Here is a 23,911-nt window from a genome sequence, read left to right as displayed (position 1 = left end):
TGATAAGGTTATCAACTTTGTAACTTTAAACTTTTCAACACAGACCATTTATTTCTAAACTACACGACGAAATACCCCAGGGGGGGGGGGGGGGCACTCAGCACATAGACATACGGAGAGTCAGTCCAAGAATTTTACAGGCCACCCAAAAATATCAGTTCTACTTATTTCTTATACCCAAAAATGTCACAAATTGTAATTTCAGAAGAGATAGTATCACATGGCTGTAGCATTAAAGCTTCCAAAGAGTATGGTCACATGACTTGCAATGGGTAAAAAAACCTCAGCCGATGAACAATATATTTGATTCAGACGTAATTCAGATATGGAAATCTCACAAAAACCCAAAAAAATCACTTTGGGTAAGCATGATACCTAACTTGATACCTAGAAATATCAGAATTGCATTTATTATTTTTGCAGGACCCAAAAATATAATTTCTGATAAATATTTAACCCAAAAATATCACTTTGGGTAAGCATTTGACCCAAAAATATCTGACCCCCTCCATATGTCTATGTGCTGAGTGCCCCCCCCCCTGGGCGAAATACCCTCTTAATGTACTTGATATTTACAGGGTGTTAAATATTTTTCTTTTCTTGGCGAAGTTTTGCAATCGTGATGAAAACGTGAACACTTGCAGTAATGGTACAACCTGGAAAGCTAATCAAGTTTTTGCCCCTTATATTGAGCGAAGACTTTGTTTTATAGGTTGGATATGTCCATATTGTTCGATGTGTTCTTGCCCGGTTATATTTTGTCCGAACTTCCTACGAAATTTCATTGTAAACAATGCCATTGCAAATAGCCTGTTGTGTTTGGGAATAAAATTATGTTAAAGAATATGTTACAGAGAGCACTTCCTTGGGAGTCAAAATTGACAACAAACTAAACTGGTTTATTAGAAGTACATATATGCAGGTTAGCGTAACTTGCAATAACAAATATCGCATGTGTTTGTTTGTATGTATGTGACTTGTTCCCAGTTCACCGGACGTTGACGATCACGTTGTCATCAAAGATGGCTGCCAGACAGCAAGCAATACCACATCTTGCTGGTAAGTTCGACAATGCTTTTCTTCTATCCTTTTATGATCGCAAATAACTGAGGTTTGATTGGTAGCTCTTTTTCGTACACAGTTGCATAATTTTTGAATAAAAATAGTCTACTGAATGCTAATTAAATCCAACTATCATAATCAGAATGTTGTTCTAAATTTTGCTCACAAGTCACAGTAGAAGGACCTTTCTAGTGTTTATGGTTGTTTTAAGTGTTCTTAAAACTTCGAAATTATAGTTCTAAGAAACCTCGCCTCTCAAGATATGCATTTGTACTCACCAATGGCCCTCCCATGAATGATGATTTGTTCGGAATACACGTTAAGTTAGTAAACTTGACATAAGGAGTAGACTGCCTAATTTGACATATTCGAAGTGTGTTTTTGCAAAATTAAAGAACAAATCTTCATCACAAACTTGGCAACATGAACATAGATAAAGCAGGGAGATGTCAAGATTTTTAAGGAAAGATAGGGAGAAATGTACAAAAGTTTGGAGAATCCGAGGGAGAATTTGCGTTTTTTTGCACCCTAAACATGCGTCGTTTCTAAAAGACTGAACACCCAAAGAACAGGCTGAACACCCCAAGAACACCCTAAGAACAAGCCATAAAATCCCCATTAAGAGGCTGAACACTCTTTAAAACATATCAAAATCGGCATATTGATCAAAAAATAATTTGGTCAATCGATCAAAATTAATTTTGGGACGGGAAAGGGCCTGATAAGTCGAATGATGTTGGTATTTTTACAACCAACTGATGTTCTTGGGGTGTTCAGCCTGTTCTTGGAGTGTTCAGTCTTTTAGAAATGACAAACATTAAGTATCAAAACAACAATGGAACAAGGTATAAAAATACATGTTAATATAGCTCATCGAAAAGAAATCAGTCATTTTTTCAAATGTCCAACAGTTGCAGCTTTTGCTGCTTTCACAATATCTTCTTCAGGTACCCAATTATGGCAAAGAATTGTTGACTCAGGGTGATCTGATTTCATTGCCAGAATATCCAGACTGCATTCTTTGTCATGTTTCTGTGCAATGTATTCTTCACATAACCTAAGGTGGTTCTAAGATGATCTGCAGAATTCACCTTTAGAAATGGAGTCAGAAAACATCTTATCTGCGCATATATTTGATAATAGCAAAAAAATGATTTTTATATAGTTCAGGCTAGTTTTCTCTAATTCTTGTCAGTTATGTAGTGACCATTGTCTAAACGTAATCATGTCCTCCATTGTGTCTCTGTCATTAACACTTTCCATTGTCTTCGTATCCACGTAACGTAATAAACAACACATTTGTAGCTTCCCCTTATTATATTTGTATACGCCCTAAATTGTAATTAGTCAGTCAGTAAATTCATCAAGACGCAACGGTCACGCAATATCGTCTCTTGCTGGCTCCGTGTTTTCTGCACGTTAAATCAGACATAAAAACGACAGCATTCGCAACAACAAAACCAAAATTAAATATAGAAACTTCATCAATCAGCGTACCTATAAATGGTGACCACGACGTGACCGACTGGTAGGTTCTGCACTGTCGTTTTTACTCGTTTTATGTCAGCCGTCTCAACGTCAACCACTCGCAAATTCCTGGATTCATCACGCTACAACTGCCATCACGCATACATTCAACGCCTACGCTGGCTCACAAACAACGTCCTGTTGGCTGTTCCGATGCACCCTGGATTTGTGATGTCTGTCTACTTGTTTCAACCCGTTTTGCGTACAATGTTTTAATCCACCTCATCAACTAACCCCGCTCCGCCAGTACACTCGACCGACACCATCCTACACAGAAAACTGTCCAACAGCACTACACCGTTCATCGCTTCGCTGAAGTACACACAGAATCACGAAAATGCCTTCGTTAAACACAACATCAGACAGGTTCGGCAGCACACCCTACGAAAAGCTGGTGTTTATCACGCTAGGTCGACAACATTCCGCGCCCAGAAAATGTTGCAGCACATTCAAGGCAACACCACAGCACTCATCACCCACAGTGCCATCACCTGCCTTGCAAGCATCCAAAGGTTCCTGGTCACCCTACTCACAAAACCTCGCATCGCATCGCAAGCACCGCATCGCAAACATCATGGTTCCTGGTCATCCTTCTAAAACCTCCCAGACACAAAGGCACGATTCTACAACATAAAGACACACGAAGCTTCACGAACATCTACAGTGATTTGAACATTTAACACAACTTTTCTTCCGGACATTTTATTAAAATTTTTTCAAACATTTTCGATAACATTTCATCGTTCGCTTCAACCCACTCGCTCTCTAGGGGGGGAGCTCTGTAGTGACCATTGTCTAAACGTAATCATGTCCTCCATTGTGTCTCTGTCATTAACACTTTCCATTGTCTTCGTATCCACGTAACGTAATAAACAACACATTTGTAGCTTCCCCTTATTATATTTGTATACGCCCTAAATTGTAATTAGTCAGTCAGTAAATTCATCAAGACGCAACGGTCACGCAATATCGTCTCTTGCTGGCTCCGTGTTTTCTGCACGTTAAATCAGACATAAAAACGACAGCATTCACAACAACAAAACCAAAATTAAATATAGGAACTTCATCAATCAGCGTACCTATAGTTAGTTGCTGTTAATCTTAGTATTTTAGTACTTGTTCTTGTTTATGTTATGTTAACTTTATTGTTAATGTTATTGTTAATTGATAACAAAATATCATTAATCACATCTGTGTAAAATGTTTACCAGAATTTATGTTATCTGCACAAAACACAGAGAATTCAGTCTGACAAAATACCAGAAAGCAACCCACCTTCAGGCAAGGCTCTCCATCTTCTTGGCAAAGAGAAAAAGTAACATATTTTTTCTTTTCTAGTTCGTGGCACAAAGGGGCTTCATGTTATTGATGGTAAAACAAATTTTGAAAGACCTGAAGACATTGTTTGGTAAGAGCAATAAATATGTTAAAATATTTACAGCTATTAACATATTATCTATTTTACTTTGACCACTCACTGAAAAAAACACCAAATTGCCTCAATGCTTGAGAAGCATTGCATACTAAAACCAAAGCTCCTACAATAATTGATTAAAATTTTTTCCATCATAAACATGTTCTTTTTGGCAGCCATAAAGAGAAAGTAAACAAATCTGGGGGGGGGGGTCGCCAATCTATTAATTGTGACTGTGGGCTTTTGGCTTTGACAGCTTGCAGCATGCAGACAAAGTCCATTTGTCTATGGTGAAAAGGCCCTCATTGAATAGCAACATTATTTCAGTAAGTAAAAAAACCAAAGCACATATTTGTCCATTTGATCTAAGCACAAATGTTAATTTACAGTGAAACTAATGCAAGGGCTTGAAAATACTCTACATATGGTTTTGCATATAAACAAAGTTAAGTTGATATTTTAAAATTTTATTTCTGCAAGATCTTACCCCTCCCTTACCCCTCCCTTCCACCTCAAATATGGCCAGATAAAATAATATAAAGGCTCATATCAAAGAAAAAGCCTAATTAATGACATCTGACAACCAATGTTTAAGAGACAATATATGGCAAGTTAGGGTTGTTCATATTTTTAATGAAGAAAAGTGTGAAAGGAGGAATCTTGCTATTAGAAATGGCATAGCTAATAGGCAGAACACATCTCTTGCGTCTCTTGCTGTTGGGCTTGTGACCCAAGGAGTCACAAACAAAGGCGGTTAAGAAATTTTCCATAAGGATCCTATCACCCAATAGCAATATTTTTAGGTTGTGGAATTTTTTTGCAGATGTCAAGTAAATGCCTTGCAATAATTGTCCACAAGAGATTTAAGGATTAGTTGGGTCACCTCACTTAACCATTTCCATATCATTTTGCAAAATTACAAAACAACATTCAGTTTAAGATAAACTGACTTCATTGAGGGCTTCCTTTTCACATTGCTTGTTATAACCAGTAGATAATGAAAGCTTTTTCTGGAAAAATTGCTATAAGACTGATAACACTAATTCCTCCCAGCCCTTCTTATGATACCATTAATTTTAGCAAAGTATTTGTTTTTAATTGTATGATAATTGTTTAGAATTGTATGTAGGATTGATTGATAATGAAATTGAAATGAAGTAAAAACCTGAACAAAAAAATCACAAGGCTGTGTTTGTGAACAAACATTTTTCTGTAGTTCATATTTTGAACACAGAGCAGAATGAAAAATTGTGTTGTGAAAATGGGCTTAAAAAGGGAACAGAAAAAAATTCTGGATGAATGTGTTGTATCCTCATATAAAAATGGTTTGGAATTTAGTTTAAAGAGAGCACAATGATTTCACCTAAATCTTCACAATAAGCCTGTGAGTGGAATCACAATCACTGGTCAGTCAATTCTTGATTGAGAGATTGTTTAAACCTTTTTTTATCTGTTGATGGCCTTTCTCCTAATGAATGGCACTGATATTTCTAGTGACCCAGTTCAGAACTGCAGATGCTTCAAATTCAGTAAGGATGGCTGCTTATTTGCCTGGTGCAATTCACAGAGGTATCTTTCCATGATTTTTTACATACAATAGTTTATTTTAAAAAAATTATGGTATAATGCAAAATCTTAAGAATTGCTTGGAAAACTGGAGGCATCTTCTCTTTCTGCTATCAATGGTTTGGCTCAGTAATCATCTTGAGCTTTTAGCTTGAGACTAATCTTTTAGATGGCAGGAGCTTCTTTCTTTGTTCTGGTTTCTTTTTTATTCGTTCTGTATGCTAATTAGGCATTGTGCATGTCAAAGTTAAATAGATTTTACTTTTTTCTGGCCTATCATATAGTGCAGGTCAAAATTTATACCGTAAATAATTGATTTACTATGTTAAGTTTATAGTTTTGCTTTTGAGTGGAATTATCTACAGTATATCTGGTAACTTTTTGTTGGTTGCTACTTAAGTATATATTTTATCAATTCTCTATCATTAGCTTACAAGTTGTTGATCTGAAAACCAGCCAGAAGCTGTTTGAAATTCCAAAGCAAAAGACCTCTCTGTTATCATTTTCCTCATGTGGAAACTATCTTTGTACATGGGAAGGCTATTATACGACACCTGATAACCCAAAAGGATTCAACAACTTAGAAATCCTCCGTGTTGGTGATGGCTCTACTGTGAAGAGTTTTGTTCAAAAAAGACAAGATACTTGGTATGCCATCTCATTGCTTGTCTCTTGTATCTCATACTCCTCAGAGGGATTGTCATGAATGGGGGTAAACTGTAGCTAGAATGCCTTGTCATTTTATGTTGTATTTTATGTTGATATTCATAGGAGGTGATCAAGCATTAGCTCACAAACTGCACAGGTTATTTAAAACACATAAACGTTGCTAGATAGTGCATTTTGAAGGGTCTAGTCCAAGAAGTTTGCAAAACTGGGTCTTATGTAACACTAACAGGGTATGGTCTCATAAATTTTTGTAGGGCCCTTGTTAATTCCCCAGCTAAAGCAAATAGCACCACCCAGGAATATCTTACAGCATGCATATACTTTATCAGATAAGCAATTGATAACTTATTCCAGTCATGTCAATTTGTTGAAACATTCTGCAATCAAGTTGTGTTTAGTTAAAGAAAGTTAAAGTTGTTGAAGTGATCACAGGGTCTAATTTCGAATGTTTTTGTTTTCGAATTTTAGTCAAACGTTTTTGTTGATGAAATAGGGAATTGAAATTAGGAGCAGGGGGTCGTTAAAGATTCTGAAGAAGATAAATGGAAATAACCCTGTTTATTTCCAGCCTGAAAGTAATTTTTGATGTAAGCACCTTCAAAAAGAATGATTTGGGGCTTTTAGAACTGATAATTTTTGCCACAAAGATGGAAACAAGAAGAATTTTTAAATTGGGGCAGGGTTAGTCAGCACAAGTGTGTTTGCAGTATTTATAGCCAACAGGCTGAAATCGTGAATAAGTGAGCTGTTTGTAATCCCATACCCTGAAAATCGGAAAATACTCTACCACCACAACTGAGGCGTTAGTTAGGATCTCTCTGAAGGGCAACATGGCTACAAAACGGTCTTACTTATAGAAGTGTTCTGTTTATAGGGAGCCACAATGGTCAAATGATGAGCTGCTATGTGCTAGATGTGTCAATAATGAAGTTCATTTTTATGAGAATAGAGATTTCAGTGAGTAGCTCCTGCATATCATTCACGATTTATTTGTACGTATTGTTTTCGATGCATAAATGTAAAATTATTATTTATAAATCAGCTAAAGGTTTTGTTATCTTACAGAAATTGAATATTAGATAGCTATTTTGCTGATAAATGTTAAGTGAAGTCATTGCCCGTTATAGGTTAAACTTAAATTTTTCCAGTCGTAAATAATTTTATTAAACGTGAGTTGTTTATACCTCGTCACAAAGTATTTGCAAAAACGTCTCTCCCAGAGTGATACTTGTTTGGATGGTATTTCAGAGGAATCTCAGGCTACTGCTTATGATAATTTACTAACGTGAAGAGTGAAGAGTCGTAAATTGGCTAGATTATGGGTGTATCCGGTTTGAGGGCAAAGGCTGATTCGCAAAGCCAAACAAGTATATTGTGAATTTCAATTGTTTTTTCCAACAAATCTTCTCCAATCTTGATTGCCTGAAGCAAACAAACAGCGATAAGGAATAGCCCAACTCTTTTTAATTCTCACCTCGAGCTGCGTCCTTTATTGCCGATTTAAAATTTTTGTATTTTCTCTTTCTCTTGGCGCATTGCGATGTCCTTTTTTAGAGACTATCATTTTCCCGCACGTGAATATACGATGATCTTTTGTATCCTATATTTTTGGGAGTTAACGGCTACATTTTCAAATAGCTGTAATTTTGAACCTTAAAATTAGTTGACTCATTTGAAAAGCATTTAATTATTCAATATTGCGAAGTTAATTCTTCCATAAAGTATATGCGGTTTGTACAATAGAATCCTTTTTGTCAAATGACCCGCCTCGTTATGAAATCTGCTACGTCAATTATCCCGGAGTTTTGAGAAACTGAAATGCTAATCCTGCCGTGGGATTATTGAAGTAACTTCGGTTTCTGAAGGGCAGCAACAGTCCTTTTTGCAATTTAGTTATTGGAATCACTTTGCCTTTTATCCAAACAAGATTCTGAAATAAAATAATACCATAATGTGTAAATAGCTTGGCCTAAAGTTCTATACTGCAGCGAAAAGATTAAGCAAATATTTTGGGCTATTGAGATTGAGCAAAACAAAACCTTTCTTAAAGTAAGAATTTTATTCTGTCTGCACTCATGCTAAATTTTTAAGGCTGTTTTACAAGCTATCTGAAATTTTGACAGACTTATACCGTGAGATAATATTTGCCATTCAAAGATGTTTTTCGTACACGGCTTGTCATGCGGCGTCAGAGGCACAGTGGAAGCAAATCTTCTCATGCGAAACAGATATCTGTAGCCATGCAATGGACAAATACAAACAGGTTTTTATAATTAGCTGAAACAACCGTCAAGAAGAAATTAATGAAGAATCAGAATTTCTTTCAAGAGGATTTTCGTAAAGCGAAGTTGCTCCTTATGATAATGGAATGTTTGTATTCATATCAGTAGTTTGCTAAAAAACAGCATTATTTTCCGAACATTTGTTTTTGTCTGCATCAAAACAAAGTTTCACACAAGCTGTAAATGCGATACAGTAACTTGAACACCTTGCAGTTGCGTATTGGCTATGTTACAGGTTGGCGTACGGCATTCATCAAGTCATAGACTCAGTTGATCGGTTGCAAATTCAAATACTCAATCCTGTCCCGCTTCATCAGTCTAATTTATAATTTGGACCCATCTGAATTTTGAATCTCGCAGGATACATTGCTTACATATGCTCGATATTACAGAGAAAATTTGTAGCACCAAATAAGTTATAATTTTTGTGCTCGTTTGAAAAATGCATATATACTTTTAAAAAAGTGGAAACAATAATCCTTATGGTTCAACAGTTAATATCTACATGTACCCAAGAACTGCGCTATATAATAAGGTGTATAGAATAAGACGGCAACGAGGAACCAACAAGTTCTATGCATAAAATAGTGTGTACAGCTCGGTCGATACAGCATCGAGTAATTAATGGCGGGGTATAGCCAAAGGAACTAAATACAAGGGTCCAATGATAGCAACAATACCAGCGGGCTGATTTTCTCCTTCCTTGAATAGTTTGTCTTATCTTTGGCAGCTCTCTCATTATAATGTATAGACGGTGAACTGTGCTGTTCCTTCAGACATGAAGGACAAACGTATTTAGCTCTTGTAGAAATGAAGTTATGAATTTTGTTTTCAAATTATTACAACCAGCACATTTTGGACCATTATGAAAAGCGTAATTTTTTTGATACTACGCCACAATCGTATAGAAAAGTATACAAATATCAAAATTTAAGGCCTGAACTTATCTAGAACCAGTATAGCTTGCAAGGTAATGACCCAACTTTACCTTTCTGTTTCAGGCTCCGTTTCTAAGAAACTTTTTCAGCAGAATGTGACAAACTTCTCATTGGCGCCAGGTCCTCCGCCTTATAAAATTGCAATTTTTGTAAAAGGGACAAAGGTATGTACGCTCTTTCGTTTATCAGCACATTTTTAGTTCTATAAAGAAGTGTTAATTATGGGGTTAACATTCATTACTATGGGACTTTGCTGGTTATGTTCCTTTTGATGCTGTTCGTCTTGTGATGCACATCTATTCGTTTGTGTTTTTATTATAGTGCAGGATCCACGCTACTTTGTGTCTGTGTACTCTTATGTTACATTTGAGGTGGATTTAAGTTTTCTTCCTTCGTCCAGGCAGCACCATCGTTTGTTCGATTATTTCAATACCCCAATCTAGAAGGGCGACAAGCGCTAGCGAACAGAAGTTTCTTTAAAGCAGATAAGATTGAGATGTTTTGGAACAAGAAAGGTAAAGATTTTGACAAACCTTTTTTAGTAGAATGTATACTTTGACAGTACTTCCGTGGTTGTCTGATGTTAAAGGCGTGTAGTTATGAGAAGTTAGGGTCTTTTGGGCTGATCAGAAACATCTGTCACCTTGCGTCTGATTCGCAAGAAGATCGAAGAGTTTATGTTATGTTATGTTATTTTATGTTATTTTATGTTATGTTATGTTATGTTATGTTATGTTATGTTTTGTTATGTTATGTTATTTTATGTTAAGTTATGCTATCTTATCTTGTGTTATCTTATGTTATGTTATATTCTGTTATGTTATATTATTTTATGTTATGTTATGTTATGTTATGTTATTTTATGTTATGTTATGCTATCTTATCTTGTTTTATCTTATGTTATGTTATATTATTTTATGTTATGTTATCTTATCTTATATTATTTTATTCTGTGCTGTTCTTTTCTTTTTTCCTATTCTTTCTATTCTTTCTTTTCTTTATGTTTTTATTGAACAAATCAATAATCAAATATTGTAATAATCAAAATAACATTGTCACTATTCACAAAACATCCTGAAAAGGGCAAGTCGGTCTTGACAAATGCTCACTTGAGAGCCGAATACTTTCTTGGTATATCATGCAAACTATACAAAACTCCCCTAGTTGTTTGCTCGCGGCCTTTTTCAAAGATTTGTTTCTTTCTTTGTAAAGGGTTTATTGTTTATTTGATTTCGTATATCCTTTCCATTATCAATGTGACCTTTAATATACGCTTTTGTAGCGTCTGTAATACCTGCATTCTAGTTGAAGGTTTTGTATCAACCTTTTTTATATAATTTCTTCCTCCTGGTATGTTTATCATAGTTATTCATTTGTGGAACTCTCCTTGTCGCCACGTGCTGTGGGAGCAAGAGGGCGCAATTGGCTCATGGTCTTCCATATCGATAACCAGCCTCCCCCGGTTTTAACTGCTATAACCTTAAGCTATGTCCTCTTGTATTGAATTCTGTTTTGTATTTCATGTACTTCATTGACGTTTAAAAACAATTTCAGGCACTTGCGTGCTGGTGTTGTCAAGTACAGAGGTGGATACAACGGGTGCATCATACTATGGAGAACAAACTTTGCACTTTATTAGCATCAAAGGCGAAGCGAACCTTGTTCCTTTTGGTAGGTAATGTGTATGCCGTTGTTTCAAACTATTCAGCGAATACTGCTCTTTCTAATGCCAGTTCTGTAACCCCTTATTTTGTTTAAGAGAATTTTTAGTTGTAGTTTGTAGGACAAATTACCCTCCAAGAAAGCTATCTAGATTTTCTTGGGTTTCTCTTCTTTGCGTATTGTTAGGCTGGATTTCTTTTTCTTTTTAAATTTTCCATCAGTTTAAGATTGATTCAGTGAATAAGCCCTAAAACCGTCCAGTTCAAGTAAGGATGAATGGACGTAAAATATGTCACCTCTCTGTCCGGTTCTGATTATATGGGACCTTCTCCTTGAATTAGAGTATGGCTTTAGAAAATCATAAAATCATAAAATAAGATTTTCTGCATTGTTTGCAATGTTTTCATTCATTATATCCGACTATGTCCATGGAATGATTACATTTTATCCTTGCATTTTTACTTCATGCTAGATATTCCCCATAAATTTTGAAGTTTCAGTTAAATGCCGTCCTTCGAGCTTTTTTAACAAGATAGATTTATTCAACTCTGCTCTTATTGACGAGTTTATTCTAATGTAGAAAACTGATGCTAATGATTTCTTTTAGTTAGGAATTACCTAAAATTTACGTATTTTCATGGTGAATGTTTTTCTTCATATTCTAGATAAGAAGGGTCCTGTTTACTCGGTCGATTGGAATCCAAATTCTGCAGAATTTTGTGTCATTTATGGATGTATCTTTTCAATTCTTGCTTGCACTCCAGAATTATGTGTACACTTCTTATACCATATTTGTAAAAGTATTTAAAGCAACATGTTCAACTATTTAAAATAGTCCATAAAAAGCAAAGCTTTGTAAGTTGAAATGTCTGTGCGAACGTTTATCCATTTCCCTTTTCTTGTTCATTTTTATTTAAATATTAAATACACAATTTTTTTTTCACGATCCTGAATATAGTGTAACTTAAAGTTCAAAGTATAGTTAGCTACAGTTGCCTGATGCTCGCATTAAGCGTGAAACTCAAGGCAGCAACGTAGAACCGACCTGTTCTATGCATCAAAAAAGTATTTCAAAGTATAGAAGATTAGATCTGTCACATTATCTTTCGGTGGCACACATTATCTTTCGGTGGCACTTGCCAGGTTTTGGGCCTAGTTTATCACTCAGAAATTTACGGCGGTTCAGCCGAATTTCTTTATAAGGCATTATTAGCTGAATATTTTATGTGTTCGTTGCTTCCTTTTATGGTTGATTTTAGTATAAAACTTACATTATATCACTCGAGATTGCTATTGTTGTTTTTGTCAAATTTTGGAACATGCAAAATTCATACCCGCATATGACTCTATGCAAAAGATTGATGAACCATTTAGTTATTAGCGGGAGGAAATGCTTCTATAGCAATATATCAAGATATACAGACCTTAACAAACCAACCAGACATGCCCGCAAAAGCAAAGATTTTTAACAATAAATGTGAACCAATCTTCGATTTTGGAACAGGACCTCGGAATTTATGCTTTTATAATTCCCATGGTAGCAATATCCTTTTCAAGACAGAATTAGTTACCTTGAATATTAATGTTACATTTTCACTTCTATGACTCCGCGCTAGGCCATCTTTTACTTATATCTTTGAACTTTTGATTGTGTTCTTGAAAATTCTTTGTTGGGGATTGCAGCCCGATTTTGCAGTTTTGATCTCTAGAATGTGCCAGTTGTACTTTGGGAATGCAGAATCGTCGTCCAGGAATGCACTTTTGCAAGGCAGACCAACATTCACCAAGTCTAGATGGCCACATAAACTTAAGTTGGATTAAAGCTTGATTTGGGAAATTTGCCACAAAACTGTCTATGTACATAATTAGCAGAAAAAAATCGGGAAAGTGAGCTACTAATACACCTTGTAGCCTTAAATTGGTTATAAATCTTGCAAAAAGATTGGATATTTTTCTCACGATTTAGAAATTGGAGATTATTATGGAAAAAAGTTTTATAATATTAAATTTTTAAAGGTTAGGAATATCAACTCTTAGAGCTTTTCTCCATGTTTTAAAAAACTTCACTGAATGATTTGGAAACATTATAGTCCGTAAACATTGGAAACATTTTGAAATGTAAAATGAAAGCATTCGTAAATATGACACTTGTTTATGTTGATTTTCGATGTGTTTAAGTCCACAGGAGAGGCCTTCCCGACCTTTTGGTAATAGCTTTTGAAATTTGGGCTGATGGTTTTATTGAACAAAATGCGTTAAACATTATTTTTAAGAAACTTTAATTTTTGATTATGAAAAAGCAGAAGCTTGCTCTATTAGAAATGGGCGCAAAATTCATGAAACTCTAATGCTAAACTCAGCAAGCATGCATGAAGAAAGTCAAATTAGAAACTCTATTTAAAATAGAACAAAGAATTCATGGAGTGTAGAGAATTCCAAAGATTTCCAATTCTAAATATGATGTCGTACTGACAGACTGAACGATTTTTCTCGAGATCTACGCTGATTGTATTTTCATTTGATGTCTCATGATGTTATCCTTAATTAATGTTTACTTCTCTGTTTGGCTGGGTTTGGGAATCTTCGCGGTGTCATGGTATGTTGAAGTCTTATACCTTTTCTTTTTTCAGTTAAATTATTTAGTTAAATAGCTAAATTCACCTCTTAGGGATTTTTAAGAATGAAATCATCAAATTTTTTTCATTCTACTACATTGTATTATCTATCACTGATTTTGTAGATCAGATTTTGTAGACCGATATTTTGAAAGCCTTTATCGCAAGGGATTGAAGAGGCTAGTCATATCTGGTTTAGAGAGCTTACACTTAGCAAAATTTATGCAAGAATACTGTTTGTGAGATCTCTTAGTACTGTTGTAGTAGAGTTATGATACACTGGCTCTTCCGCTGTGACGCTCTTTGGGGCTGACCTGTAATTTCTTCCAATCTCCTTCCCTAAGAAAATAGCATTTAAACTGACTGGATAGTGAACTGTGTTTATTCTTTTGATATTTCTTATCCATTAGGAACTCTGGAATACCAAGGAAAAGAAGCTTATTAGTAAGCCCCAGGTACATTCAACGTTTTTCAATTCTTACATTTAACGTTTTTAATTCCTTTTGTTGTTGTAGCGTTGATGAAATTTTGCCAGGGAGAAAACTTTTCTCCAATAGATGATGATTGATTACAACGCAAATTTCTGGAATTTCTCCTCTCTTTTGAATATTATTTGTTTCTGTTAGGCTTCAGATTCTACCCACTTTGAATGGGCACCAGATGGACTGCATTTCGTAACAGCAACCACTTCACCTAGGCTGAAAATTGGCAATGGGTAAGTAACCCTGTGATGTAAATTGTAGCTCCTGTACTTAGAAAAAAACATTTACTAAACTAAGTTACTTTGGTCAATGGATTTTGCTATGTCGCCTTCCAGAATTAGCAATTTTGCTAGACAAACTGAGGGCCCGTTCACACTACTCCGTTTTCAAATAAAAACGAAGTCAAACTAATCCGTTTTCGCCTTGCGCTCACACGACATTAGAGGATATATAGTATTAATTTTTATATAGTATGACCAGTTCTATATAATATTATCAATATTTGTGTTAGATTATAGAAACGATAGTCTCAAATTTTGATATTCTGTATAGTACCTTTCATTTCATTGTAAATTCATTTTGATAACGACAGGTATAAAATCTGGCATTATACGGGCAATGTGATTCATGAGTGTGCCTACGAGCAAGGGCATGAGTTATACCAAGTATGTATTCTCTTTCTTGTTATATGCACGCAATAACCTCCTCCTTATTCAAATTCAATTTGCAGAGTAGGCCTAATAAATCCGAGGCGTGATTTTTCTTTATCAAAAAATTGATTTTCTCTAGTCTACTTTTTGCGAAAGCCGTTTGTTTAGTTTTATTCCAGCCTTAGACGTTTTTTGAAAACTAGTTTGATTACGAAGAAGACATGATGGTATCTGAAAGCCATACTAAGACGATATCTTGCAAATGGTTAAACTTTCTTTTTTCCTATGAACAATATGAACCATGCCAGACTTCATCGTCACCGCGTATCTTTCAGGTGGACTGGCAACCAGTATCGGATGGTGTTTACAAAGAATTCGCAATCATATCTGTCTCAAAACCACTTAATGCACCAGGTACATATTTTACTCTTCTTGTTTATCTGAGGCTCTCGTTTAATCAAGTCTACAAAGAGCCATATGTACAGATAAAATCAATGCTAATTTCCTTGTCAAAATTTTTAGAATATCTAAACACGAGTTTAAAGGCATTTTCTCTAAATCACAACTGTTTGTGTTTCTGGTATGCTTTGTACCTCCAAATTTTGAACTTAAATTTTGTGATGTCTTAGCAATGACTGCACTGCTCATTTCCAAATATTTATCAGACGTTTTCAAAGTCGTCGTTAATTTGACATGAATATTCGATTCTTCTTCTTCTGCCCATGCCATCCTCTTCAAAACCAATCGGTATTCTCTTAATGTCATAGCCAGACAGCTTAGTTCTTGTCTTTGAATGAAGGGAACTTATATTAGCATCTGAAGTAATAATCGCTAAAGTTTTGTCTACAACCCATATGTTTTTACTATAAAGCCTGAAAAGTGAGGTTTAAGCTCACTTCTCTTCTTTAGAGTTGAAAGGGACATTGGTTTTACTTTGTTCTTGGTAGCTTTGAAATCTTCTTGTTTTCTTCAAGAAGTAAGGAATTTAGCTATCTTTCTTTGAAACTAGAGCTCTGCCACAACACAACATGAGAAATAAAGCCTTCCAATTAATAAACTATTTGCAACTAGCAGTTCAGCGTGCAAAGCCTTCTGCTTTCTAACACAGGCAGCCTGTGACTCGACCCATTATTCTGGGGCGTAAATTATGCTTCTAGCTGATTAATGGGACAGCAATTAATTGTTGCGTTTTCGGTTTTGTCCTTCTGCTTGGCAGTGCTCAGTATAGCCATTTCTGCTTTATAGCAGTTGTTTTAAGGTGTATCACAGAAGATACAGCCAACTCGTTTGAATGGGGAATAACCTGATCAATAAAGCTCCCTTTGTTGAACTTTCAACCCGTCATAATGGTTGGAAATGTTGTCAACTGGTCACTTTGTTGGCAGCATTTCTTGGTGAAAGATCAGCAATCATTGGACAACAACAAACCCTACAATTTATTTCTCGGTCTTCTAAATCTTGAAGTCCTGAAAAATCTTACACCCTGTCCAGGGGCGGCTGGGAGAGATTTTAAACTGCTATTAGAGAAAATCGTGTTATCAGGGCGTGGCTGCCGCTTTTTTTACTTCCAACCACACCCTATTCAATGGTTGTTCTCAACATTGCACTGTTTTTTCTATGCTCTACCTCATGGTTGTTTCTTGATTTTCTTGGCCGCAAGTCGAAAACACCTTGCCATTTTCTATTGTAACGCTCTCTTTCTAATAGTAATAAAGAGAAAAGCAAAAAATCAGGGGGGGGGGGGCAATGGCGACGGTCGGAAGTATATCTATTCTGCAGAGCAACATGGCCCATTGTCGGACTTATCAGTCTTTGATTTTGATACTAATCCCAAAAAGATTGTAAAGTTGCAACACGTTTCTTAGTTCTAAATAAAATTCAGAGACATTCTTTCAAATTCCTACTAAAACAACCTTCATTGGAAAACATCTACAGTTCCGAAGTCATGTCTACACATTCAGCCTTTTAATTACGACTGTAGGCTTTTGCTTCGACGGCCTGGGGCATGCAGATAAATATCATCAGTTTACAGTGAAAAGGCCCTCTGTCCGTAGCCGTAGTCTCTTTGTTGCTATTAACGGCCTTCTTTTAATAGAAAAATCATATCGACAAGTATAGGACAAATGTTTCTGATAAATATTCATTGTTAACATACAAAACCAAAGCACCATACTTTTCAATTCAATTTTAGTGCGAATTTAATTTTTTGATAAAACTTATTTTAGAGCTTGGGAATAAACTACATATTGCTACGCCAAAAAATAATAAGAGAGCGCTATCTTTCATATATTTAAACGAAGTCTCTGTTGGTGTTTTTATTGTTGTTGTGAAGAAATGATTGTCTGTCAGTATGTCTTTAAAACCCTCATTAGGATTCACAAACCTAATAGCAAAATTTCAGGGCTGTGGCTGTAGTATTTGTTTGCTGCCGTAAGATGAATGCGTCACAATAAGTGTCGCAACAAGCGTCTTCGTTAGATGGTTCTTTTTTGAAAGGATCAAATCAGTTTCAAGAGTAGCGGCTTCTGCTCGCTTTACCATGGCCATATCACGCCATATCCTTACAAAATGGCAGGTAAACAGTTAGCTATCCAAATAAACTGTTTTTGCCAGAGATTTTCCAGTGCTAGTTTCATTTTAAAGATATATGACCAGTAGATTTTGAAAGCCTTTGCTGAAAAAATTTGCCATTAGACTACTCCAAGCCGCCCCTGACCCAGTCCGAAATTTGTAAATCACATTGTGGGATAGTTCAACAAATCCCGGTGTTGGTTTGGAATCCTGTTCATTTGAAAATGGATTATCAATGAATCATAATAGAAGCTACATGTGGAGCAGTTTTTATAAATTAAAGAATAAAGGCAGGTCTTGTTAGAAAGATGGAAGCTCTTGAAAACTTTTTACTTTTTTACTTGCCTTTTAGCCAAAGTTGAAGCCTATAGGCCTCCATCAGCCAGAGCTACCGGAAAACAGGGTATCAAACTGGTAATTATTGTTGCTTACATTTGTGTTGCTTACATTTGTGTTGCTTACATTTGTGTTGCTTACATTTGTGTTGCTTACATTTGTGTTGCTTACATTTGTGTTGCTTACATTTGTGTTGCTTACATTTGTGTTGCTTACATTTGTGTTGCTTACTTTTGTGTTGCTTACATTTGTGTTGCTTACATTTGTGTTGCTTACTTTTGTGTTGCTTACTTTTGTGTTGCTTACATTTGTGTTGCTTACATTTGTGTTGCTTACATTTGTGTTGCTTACTTTTGTGTTGCTTACATTTGTGTTGCTTACATTTGTGTTGCTTACATTTGTGTTGCTTACATTTGTGTTGCTTACATTTGTGTTGCTTACTTTTGTGTTGCTTACTTTTGTGTTGCTTACATTTGTGTTGCTTACATTTGTGTTGCTTACATTTGTGTTGCTTACATTTGTGTTGCTTACTTTTGTGTTGCTTACATTTGTGTTGCTTACATTTGTGTTGCTTACTTTTGTGTTGCTTACATTTGTGTTGCTTACATTTGTGTTGCTTACATTTGTGTTGCTTACATTTGTGTTGCTTACTTTTGTGTTGCTTACATTTGTGTTGCTTACATTTGTGTTGCTTACTTTTGTGTTGCTTACTTTTGTGTTGCTTACATTTGTGTTGCTTACATTTGTGTTGCTTACATTTGTGTTGCTTACATTTGTGTTGCTTACTTTTGTGTTGCTTACATTTGTGTTGCTTACATTTGTGTTGCTTACTTTTGTGTTGCTTACATTTGTGTTGCTTACATTTGCGTTGCTTACATTTGTGTTGCTTACATTTGTGTTGCTTACATTTGTGTTGCTTACATTTGTGTTGCTTACATTTGTGTTGCTTACATTTGTGTTGCTTACATTTGTGTTGCTTGCATTTGTGTTGCTTACATTTGTGTTGCTTACTTTTGTGTTGCTTACATTTGTGTTGCTTACATTTGTGTTGCTTACATTTGTGTTGCTTACATTTGTGTTGCTTACATTAGCCAGGTAATCTCTTGCTCATCCTTGTAGCCGAAGGTTTCAGTGAGTTCTCTGCTGGCCTTTTTTGCTAGCAGCTCTGTATACGCTTAAAATTTCCTTGAAAGGATGAAACTTACTCTGATGTCATTCATTCTTGAAACATGGTGGTAAATATCATATCTAATTTTTTAAAGCTGCTGCTTTTCAAAGCTAATCGAACATTTTTGCCCATTCAGCATGAAGATGAGCCGGCCCAGAATGCAAAGCAAGCAGAGCTCTCAGGGGCAGCTTTGAAGAACAAAAAGAAGAGAGAAGCCAAAGTGAAGCAATCAGAGCCAAGTCACCAGCTACCTGCATCAACTGTGAGTTTATGTTCAAAACAGCTATAGCCCAAGGATATTTACCTCTAAAATTAGGCTCAGCGCCTGTAATTAAGTGCGAGATATAACGCAGTAGGCTTTGACGAGTATCAAAAGGTAACAAATATATTGAAGAGAAATTGAAACAGGAGAGTAAAATTAATGTTATAGGGACATGACGAAGTGGTATGTAACACAAAAAAGATATCTAAGGCAAACTGCGCATTGAAATTTTTTAATTCCACGTTCTTCCTGCTTTAGATTTCAACTCATATCTGCCCTCTTTCTAGACAACTTTACTATAGTAAACCCCTTCGGAAAATAACCTTTTTTCACACATCTTTTTCTTCTTTAAAACGCCCAATGATTCTTATCTTAAAGGTGTATGTATTTAGATAATGAATTTGATTGTTAATACCTGGCAATAGAGTTGTCTTGGGGAGTAGGTGGTTCAGAGTAAAGTGTCCTTGAAATAAAACCCTTATGATTATCAGCCGAATATCGGTTTTAAACACACGTTGCTTAATCAAGGAATAACCGTCTGCGATTGACCGTAGCACGTTTCTTGTTTATTCATAAGCAAGTATTTTCCCATCTCGCAGCAGCAGCAACAAGCCGCAGGAGCTCCAATGACAGAAAATGAAAAGAAGATAAAAAATTTGAAGAAGGTATATAAAACATTATTGTTTTAATGTCTGAGATGATGTGTTTGTTTGAGATGATCTTTATAATGAGTTTTCGTTCTATTTAATGATGCTGCAGGCTCTGAGTATCTTGCAACAGATATCCAAAAATTATCATCTTTTAGTTACTTTTTATCTCTCGTAACTAAACAATAAATTGGTTTATGAATGCAACCTTTTCCATTCCCTTTTAACTTGAGAAATACCGAAGCCATATCCACTTAAGGACACAAAGAATGGGGTAGGGGGGAGGGGGTTTGGTTACACTTCACTCTAATTATCCAACTGTTCATGTTTTGCTGTTTTGTGTTTGCAAAGCAATTTATGATTTTTAAAATAATAGGTTTTTGGCAATTTGTATAATGAGACGAGTTTAATCGCCTCAATATGTTAATGTAAACGAATTTGCATATTAAGTTTTGCTGATGACTGAAGTCGTAAAACTCTCTGTTGTGTAGAAGCTTCGGCAAATTGAAGAACTGAAACAGAAACAAAAGGAAGGGAAAACTCTCGAAAAGAATCAGGTACAAAACAATTTATTCTTATGTATTTACTCGTATAATTTTCGTACAAATTCAACTAGATTTCATAACTTCCCGGCTTAACATTCATATTGGTTAGAAAGCAATCTAACAAGTATTTTGGAACACCGCACCCTACCTATGCCCAAATATTCCCCATTATGCGCAAATAATTGACCCGAAGACCAGAAGGACCAAACAGCCAATGAAATAGCAATTTATGATTCAAGATTATAAGGTCGCTACCAATGTTTTGGTAAATACGTATCAGAACGTATTCGAACGCATATTTGAACTATATCAGTATGAAAAAGTAGCAGAATTTACTCTTTATTTCATTTTCATTTTCGAATAGCTTGATAAAATTAAAGTGGAGAAGGAGTTAGTGCTGGAGATCAGAGAATTGGAGCTTGATAGTTGAAAGTGACGAAAAATCTCGACTTACGCCGAACCACCTCGAGGGACCTTTTGAGCTGAAAATTATGCATCCAGACGGTAATAAAGCATCAGAATAGGAGACATTTGAAAATGTGAATCAAGACAACAGGATTTGGTGATTGCAAGACAGCTCTTTGAGTACCAATTGAAGTTCGGCTTAGTAACTTTCATAGCTTTCAGTTTTATTTTTTCGAATATCATTTTAGTTCAATAATTGACATTTACGGAATTTCTTCTATTCAAATTGATATATTTGTTAGTTTTTTATTATAATTTACAATCTTATGTTGGATACCTTTCTAAAATAAACTTTTCTTTGTTTACAGAAAGGTTTAATCATTGGTAAACTTTAACGAGAAAGTTTTGATAAGTGTTTGTTTCTAATGGTGAATTGAAGAGTGTTGATAACCCCTAGATATCGACTGAAACTAAATTAACCTTGCTGTTATTGTCGAACCTTTCCAATACCAATTCCACACTAGGTTTTCCAATACCAATTCCTTTCACAGTGGTTGTAAAGTTGATGACACCGTATCGTCCAGGATTTTGTTGAGATTTTTATGATAATACTGTTCAGAATGATATATTGGCAATTTTCATCAAGTTTTTGTTACTTCATAATAACTATTTCTTTCAAGAAAATTGTTTCATAATGAAAATAGCAAGAATCGGATATCTTCTTCAACATCAATTTATTTGTCATAAAGATTTTTCTCTTACTTCATCTTGAAATCTCAATATCGGTTTTTATTTTCAGTTCATTTTCAGAAGAGAAAAGCTTATTTCTCTTCTGAAAATGACACTGTGGTCCCAATGTCCTTATAACAGTTAAGTCATATTTTAGAACTTTCGGTGATTTTCTTTGCTAGAACATCTTATTTGAATATCAAATGTTGGTTTGATAATCAAATATTCAAAGCTTTAAAGAGAGGAGGCATTTACTAAAAAAGTGAAAAATTAAGATGTTACCTCGAGGAATTATTTCAGAGATTAATCAGTTGGCTGATTAGACCCTGAAGCAATTTTTATAAACAGAGCTTGGAAAATACAACGACTGTAGAGGACCAAAGAAAACAAGTTCATTTTGTTTCCATATTTCCACATTAAGATGAAAAATGTCTGACAGTTTTAATATCACAGCTTCTTCTTTCATTTTTCTAGCTTTTCACTGCCCTGTTATATGCAGCGTTTATTAAACAGCGGCGTTTATACCATGTGAAATGAGGAAAGGGGATGCGTTTATTAGAGGTATATAGTATAAATGAATAAATGCAACAACAATTTCAAGTTGGTAGCAGTCACATCAAATATTGACAAACATGACCATTGGTTGCAAATTTGTAGTTGCCAATCTATCTGTTTTGCACAGCCATTTGCAAAATGAAGTTCATTTAAAAGTAACTGAAATGGCCACCAGTTAATTCACTAGAATATACCGCATCGGATTTGGACTGTTTTTTGCTGACAATTGCTTGTCCCATGTTACCATTTCATAGACGTCACAGGAAAGCCCTTTAAAAAGAAGGCACTGAAGAAAATTTGTTACGTAGAGGAAAATTCTTGTTGCTTGAAAACCGCATACGCAACTAAGGTGGGGTCGAATACATACACTTCCCAATAGAGAGGTAATAACGACAGATGAAAGTGGGAGAGGTCAATGCTGGTCAAGTGGTAGCGTTATAAAAGCTATTTTTAGAATGCTCGATATCTGACCATACAGGCTAAAAGGACATCATAAAACATTCCAATATATGATACAAAATCAAACATGCCCGAACTATATGTGATAGGCTCATGAAATCTGTGTATTTTCTCTGTAGTTTAGTCTTGTTTTAGAATAGATCGTTCTTCAAATTTAACCGGAATTTGCCGCTGTTGTGCAAAAACTTTAAAATATAAGAAATTTTTGGGTAATTCACTGCCTGACCAACCAAATAGCATGAAATTTTCGGCACAGACTTATTCAACATGAAGATTCAAATTTTATGATTCATTTTTGGCAAATGTGAAGATAAAAAAATGACCAGAACAGAGAGTAACTGAGTTTATAACATAAGAAGTATCATTGCTATCAACTAACAACTTTTGGCGGTACAGAACTTGAAAATGGCTTTGCAAAAAGCAAGCATTTTACAACATATTGGCTAAAAGCTTTTTCATCTGACATTCCTCAGAGCATAAAACGTCAGAATAAGGGTCCGAAAGAACACGATGAAAAATATATACCCAGTTGTGGATCGAAATAGGCCAATCAGAAAAACACAAGACCGGTATAGTTGACCAATCAGTGCCGCGCGTGCCTAAAGAAAAATTACCGCTGGAGTCCAAGAGAATACGAACTTCTTCTATCTAACATTGGCGGCTTTTTCGTTTGTATGAAGATCGACTCCAAAACTGCTAGATGGAAGGACGACCGGGCTCTGCCAATTATCCGAAACATGTCGTCATTATAGAGTTTTGCACAATCTGGATTATCTAAAAGATGTTGACCGATGGTAGAATCACTTGTTTTAACAGTGTTTCTAAGACCAAACTAACAACTACAGTTCTAAAGCATTGTAGAAGTCTGCAAGAAATCATGCGTAAATCACAGAAAAAAATATGGTAATTTCAAATTATCGAAATACAGTGGACCCAGAAGATAGTTCGTTATATCGGGAGTTCATTAAACCGAGAGATAACGTTTTTTTTTGTTCCTTTCGCAGTTCACGCTGTAAAATACCTGCGGTGGGCTTGATTAGGCTTTGTCCAACCTCTGTGCACATTCAACTCCAAAAAACCAATCTGAATTCAAACAATACAATTGGCTGGTCATTGAAAATGAAAATCTTGATGTTTCTTTTATAATTTGGGACCAAGAGATTGGCAGAGCTGGTATCACTTCACTTCTAGTTGGTAACTAAAATGTCTTCGATTACTTTACATTCTTATTTGCCTTTTCCTGCTTTTTCATCTGGGTCTCGCAATCAATTTTTGTCGTCGCTCATTGCCAATGTCTCATATGTAAGAAGGTATTCGTTAGTGTTAATGTACTCATTCGCAGTAATTTCTGACGCAATCAAACTTTC

At 35.4% G+C, this 23,911-nt stretch overlaps 1 protein-coding gene across 2 annotated transcripts; it reads left to right on the top strand.

The window, feature by feature from the left end:
* The first annotated feature begins 917 nt into the window (after positions 1-917).
* Positions 918-21,276, top strand: LOC135684214 (eukaryotic translation initiation factor 2A). Of its 2 annotated transcripts, none has more exons than XM_065199668.2 (20): positions 918-1,059; positions 3,928-3,997; positions 5,498-5,572; positions 5,999-6,217; positions 7,113-7,195; positions 9,522-9,622; positions 9,859-9,973; positions 11,013-11,129; positions 11,786-11,854; positions 12,562-12,663; positions 13,676-13,716; positions 14,146-14,190; positions 14,362-14,450; positions 14,810-14,882; positions 15,203-15,281; positions 17,791-17,852; positions 19,079-19,204; positions 19,807-19,869; positions 20,343-20,408; positions 20,761-21,276. In XM_065199668.2, exons 1-20 carry the CDS (start codon positions 1,023-1,025, stop codon positions 20,824-20,826), a joined length of 1,698 nt encoding a protein of 565 aa, XP_065055740.2. In that variant the 5' UTR covers positions 918-1,022; the 3' UTR covers positions 20,827-21,276. The 2 variants fall into 2 exon arrangements, with proteins under 2 accessions (XP_065055740.2, XP_065055739.2); XM_065199667.2 differs by having other exon boundaries at positions 920-1,059; positions 19,804-19,869.
* The last annotated feature ends 2,635 nt before the right edge of the window (positions 21,277-23,911 follow it).

The sequence above is a fragment of the Rhopilema esculentum genome, chromosome 21 (genome assembly GCF_057945365.1).
Source record: "Rhopilema esculentum isolate cy_ngs chromosome 21, ASM5794536v1, whole genome shotgun sequence".
NCBI lineage: Eukaryota > Metazoa > Cnidaria > Scyphozoa > Rhizostomeae > Rhizostomatidae > Rhopilema > Rhopilema esculentum.
This window is presented reverse-complemented; position numbering and strand designations above follow the sequence as displayed.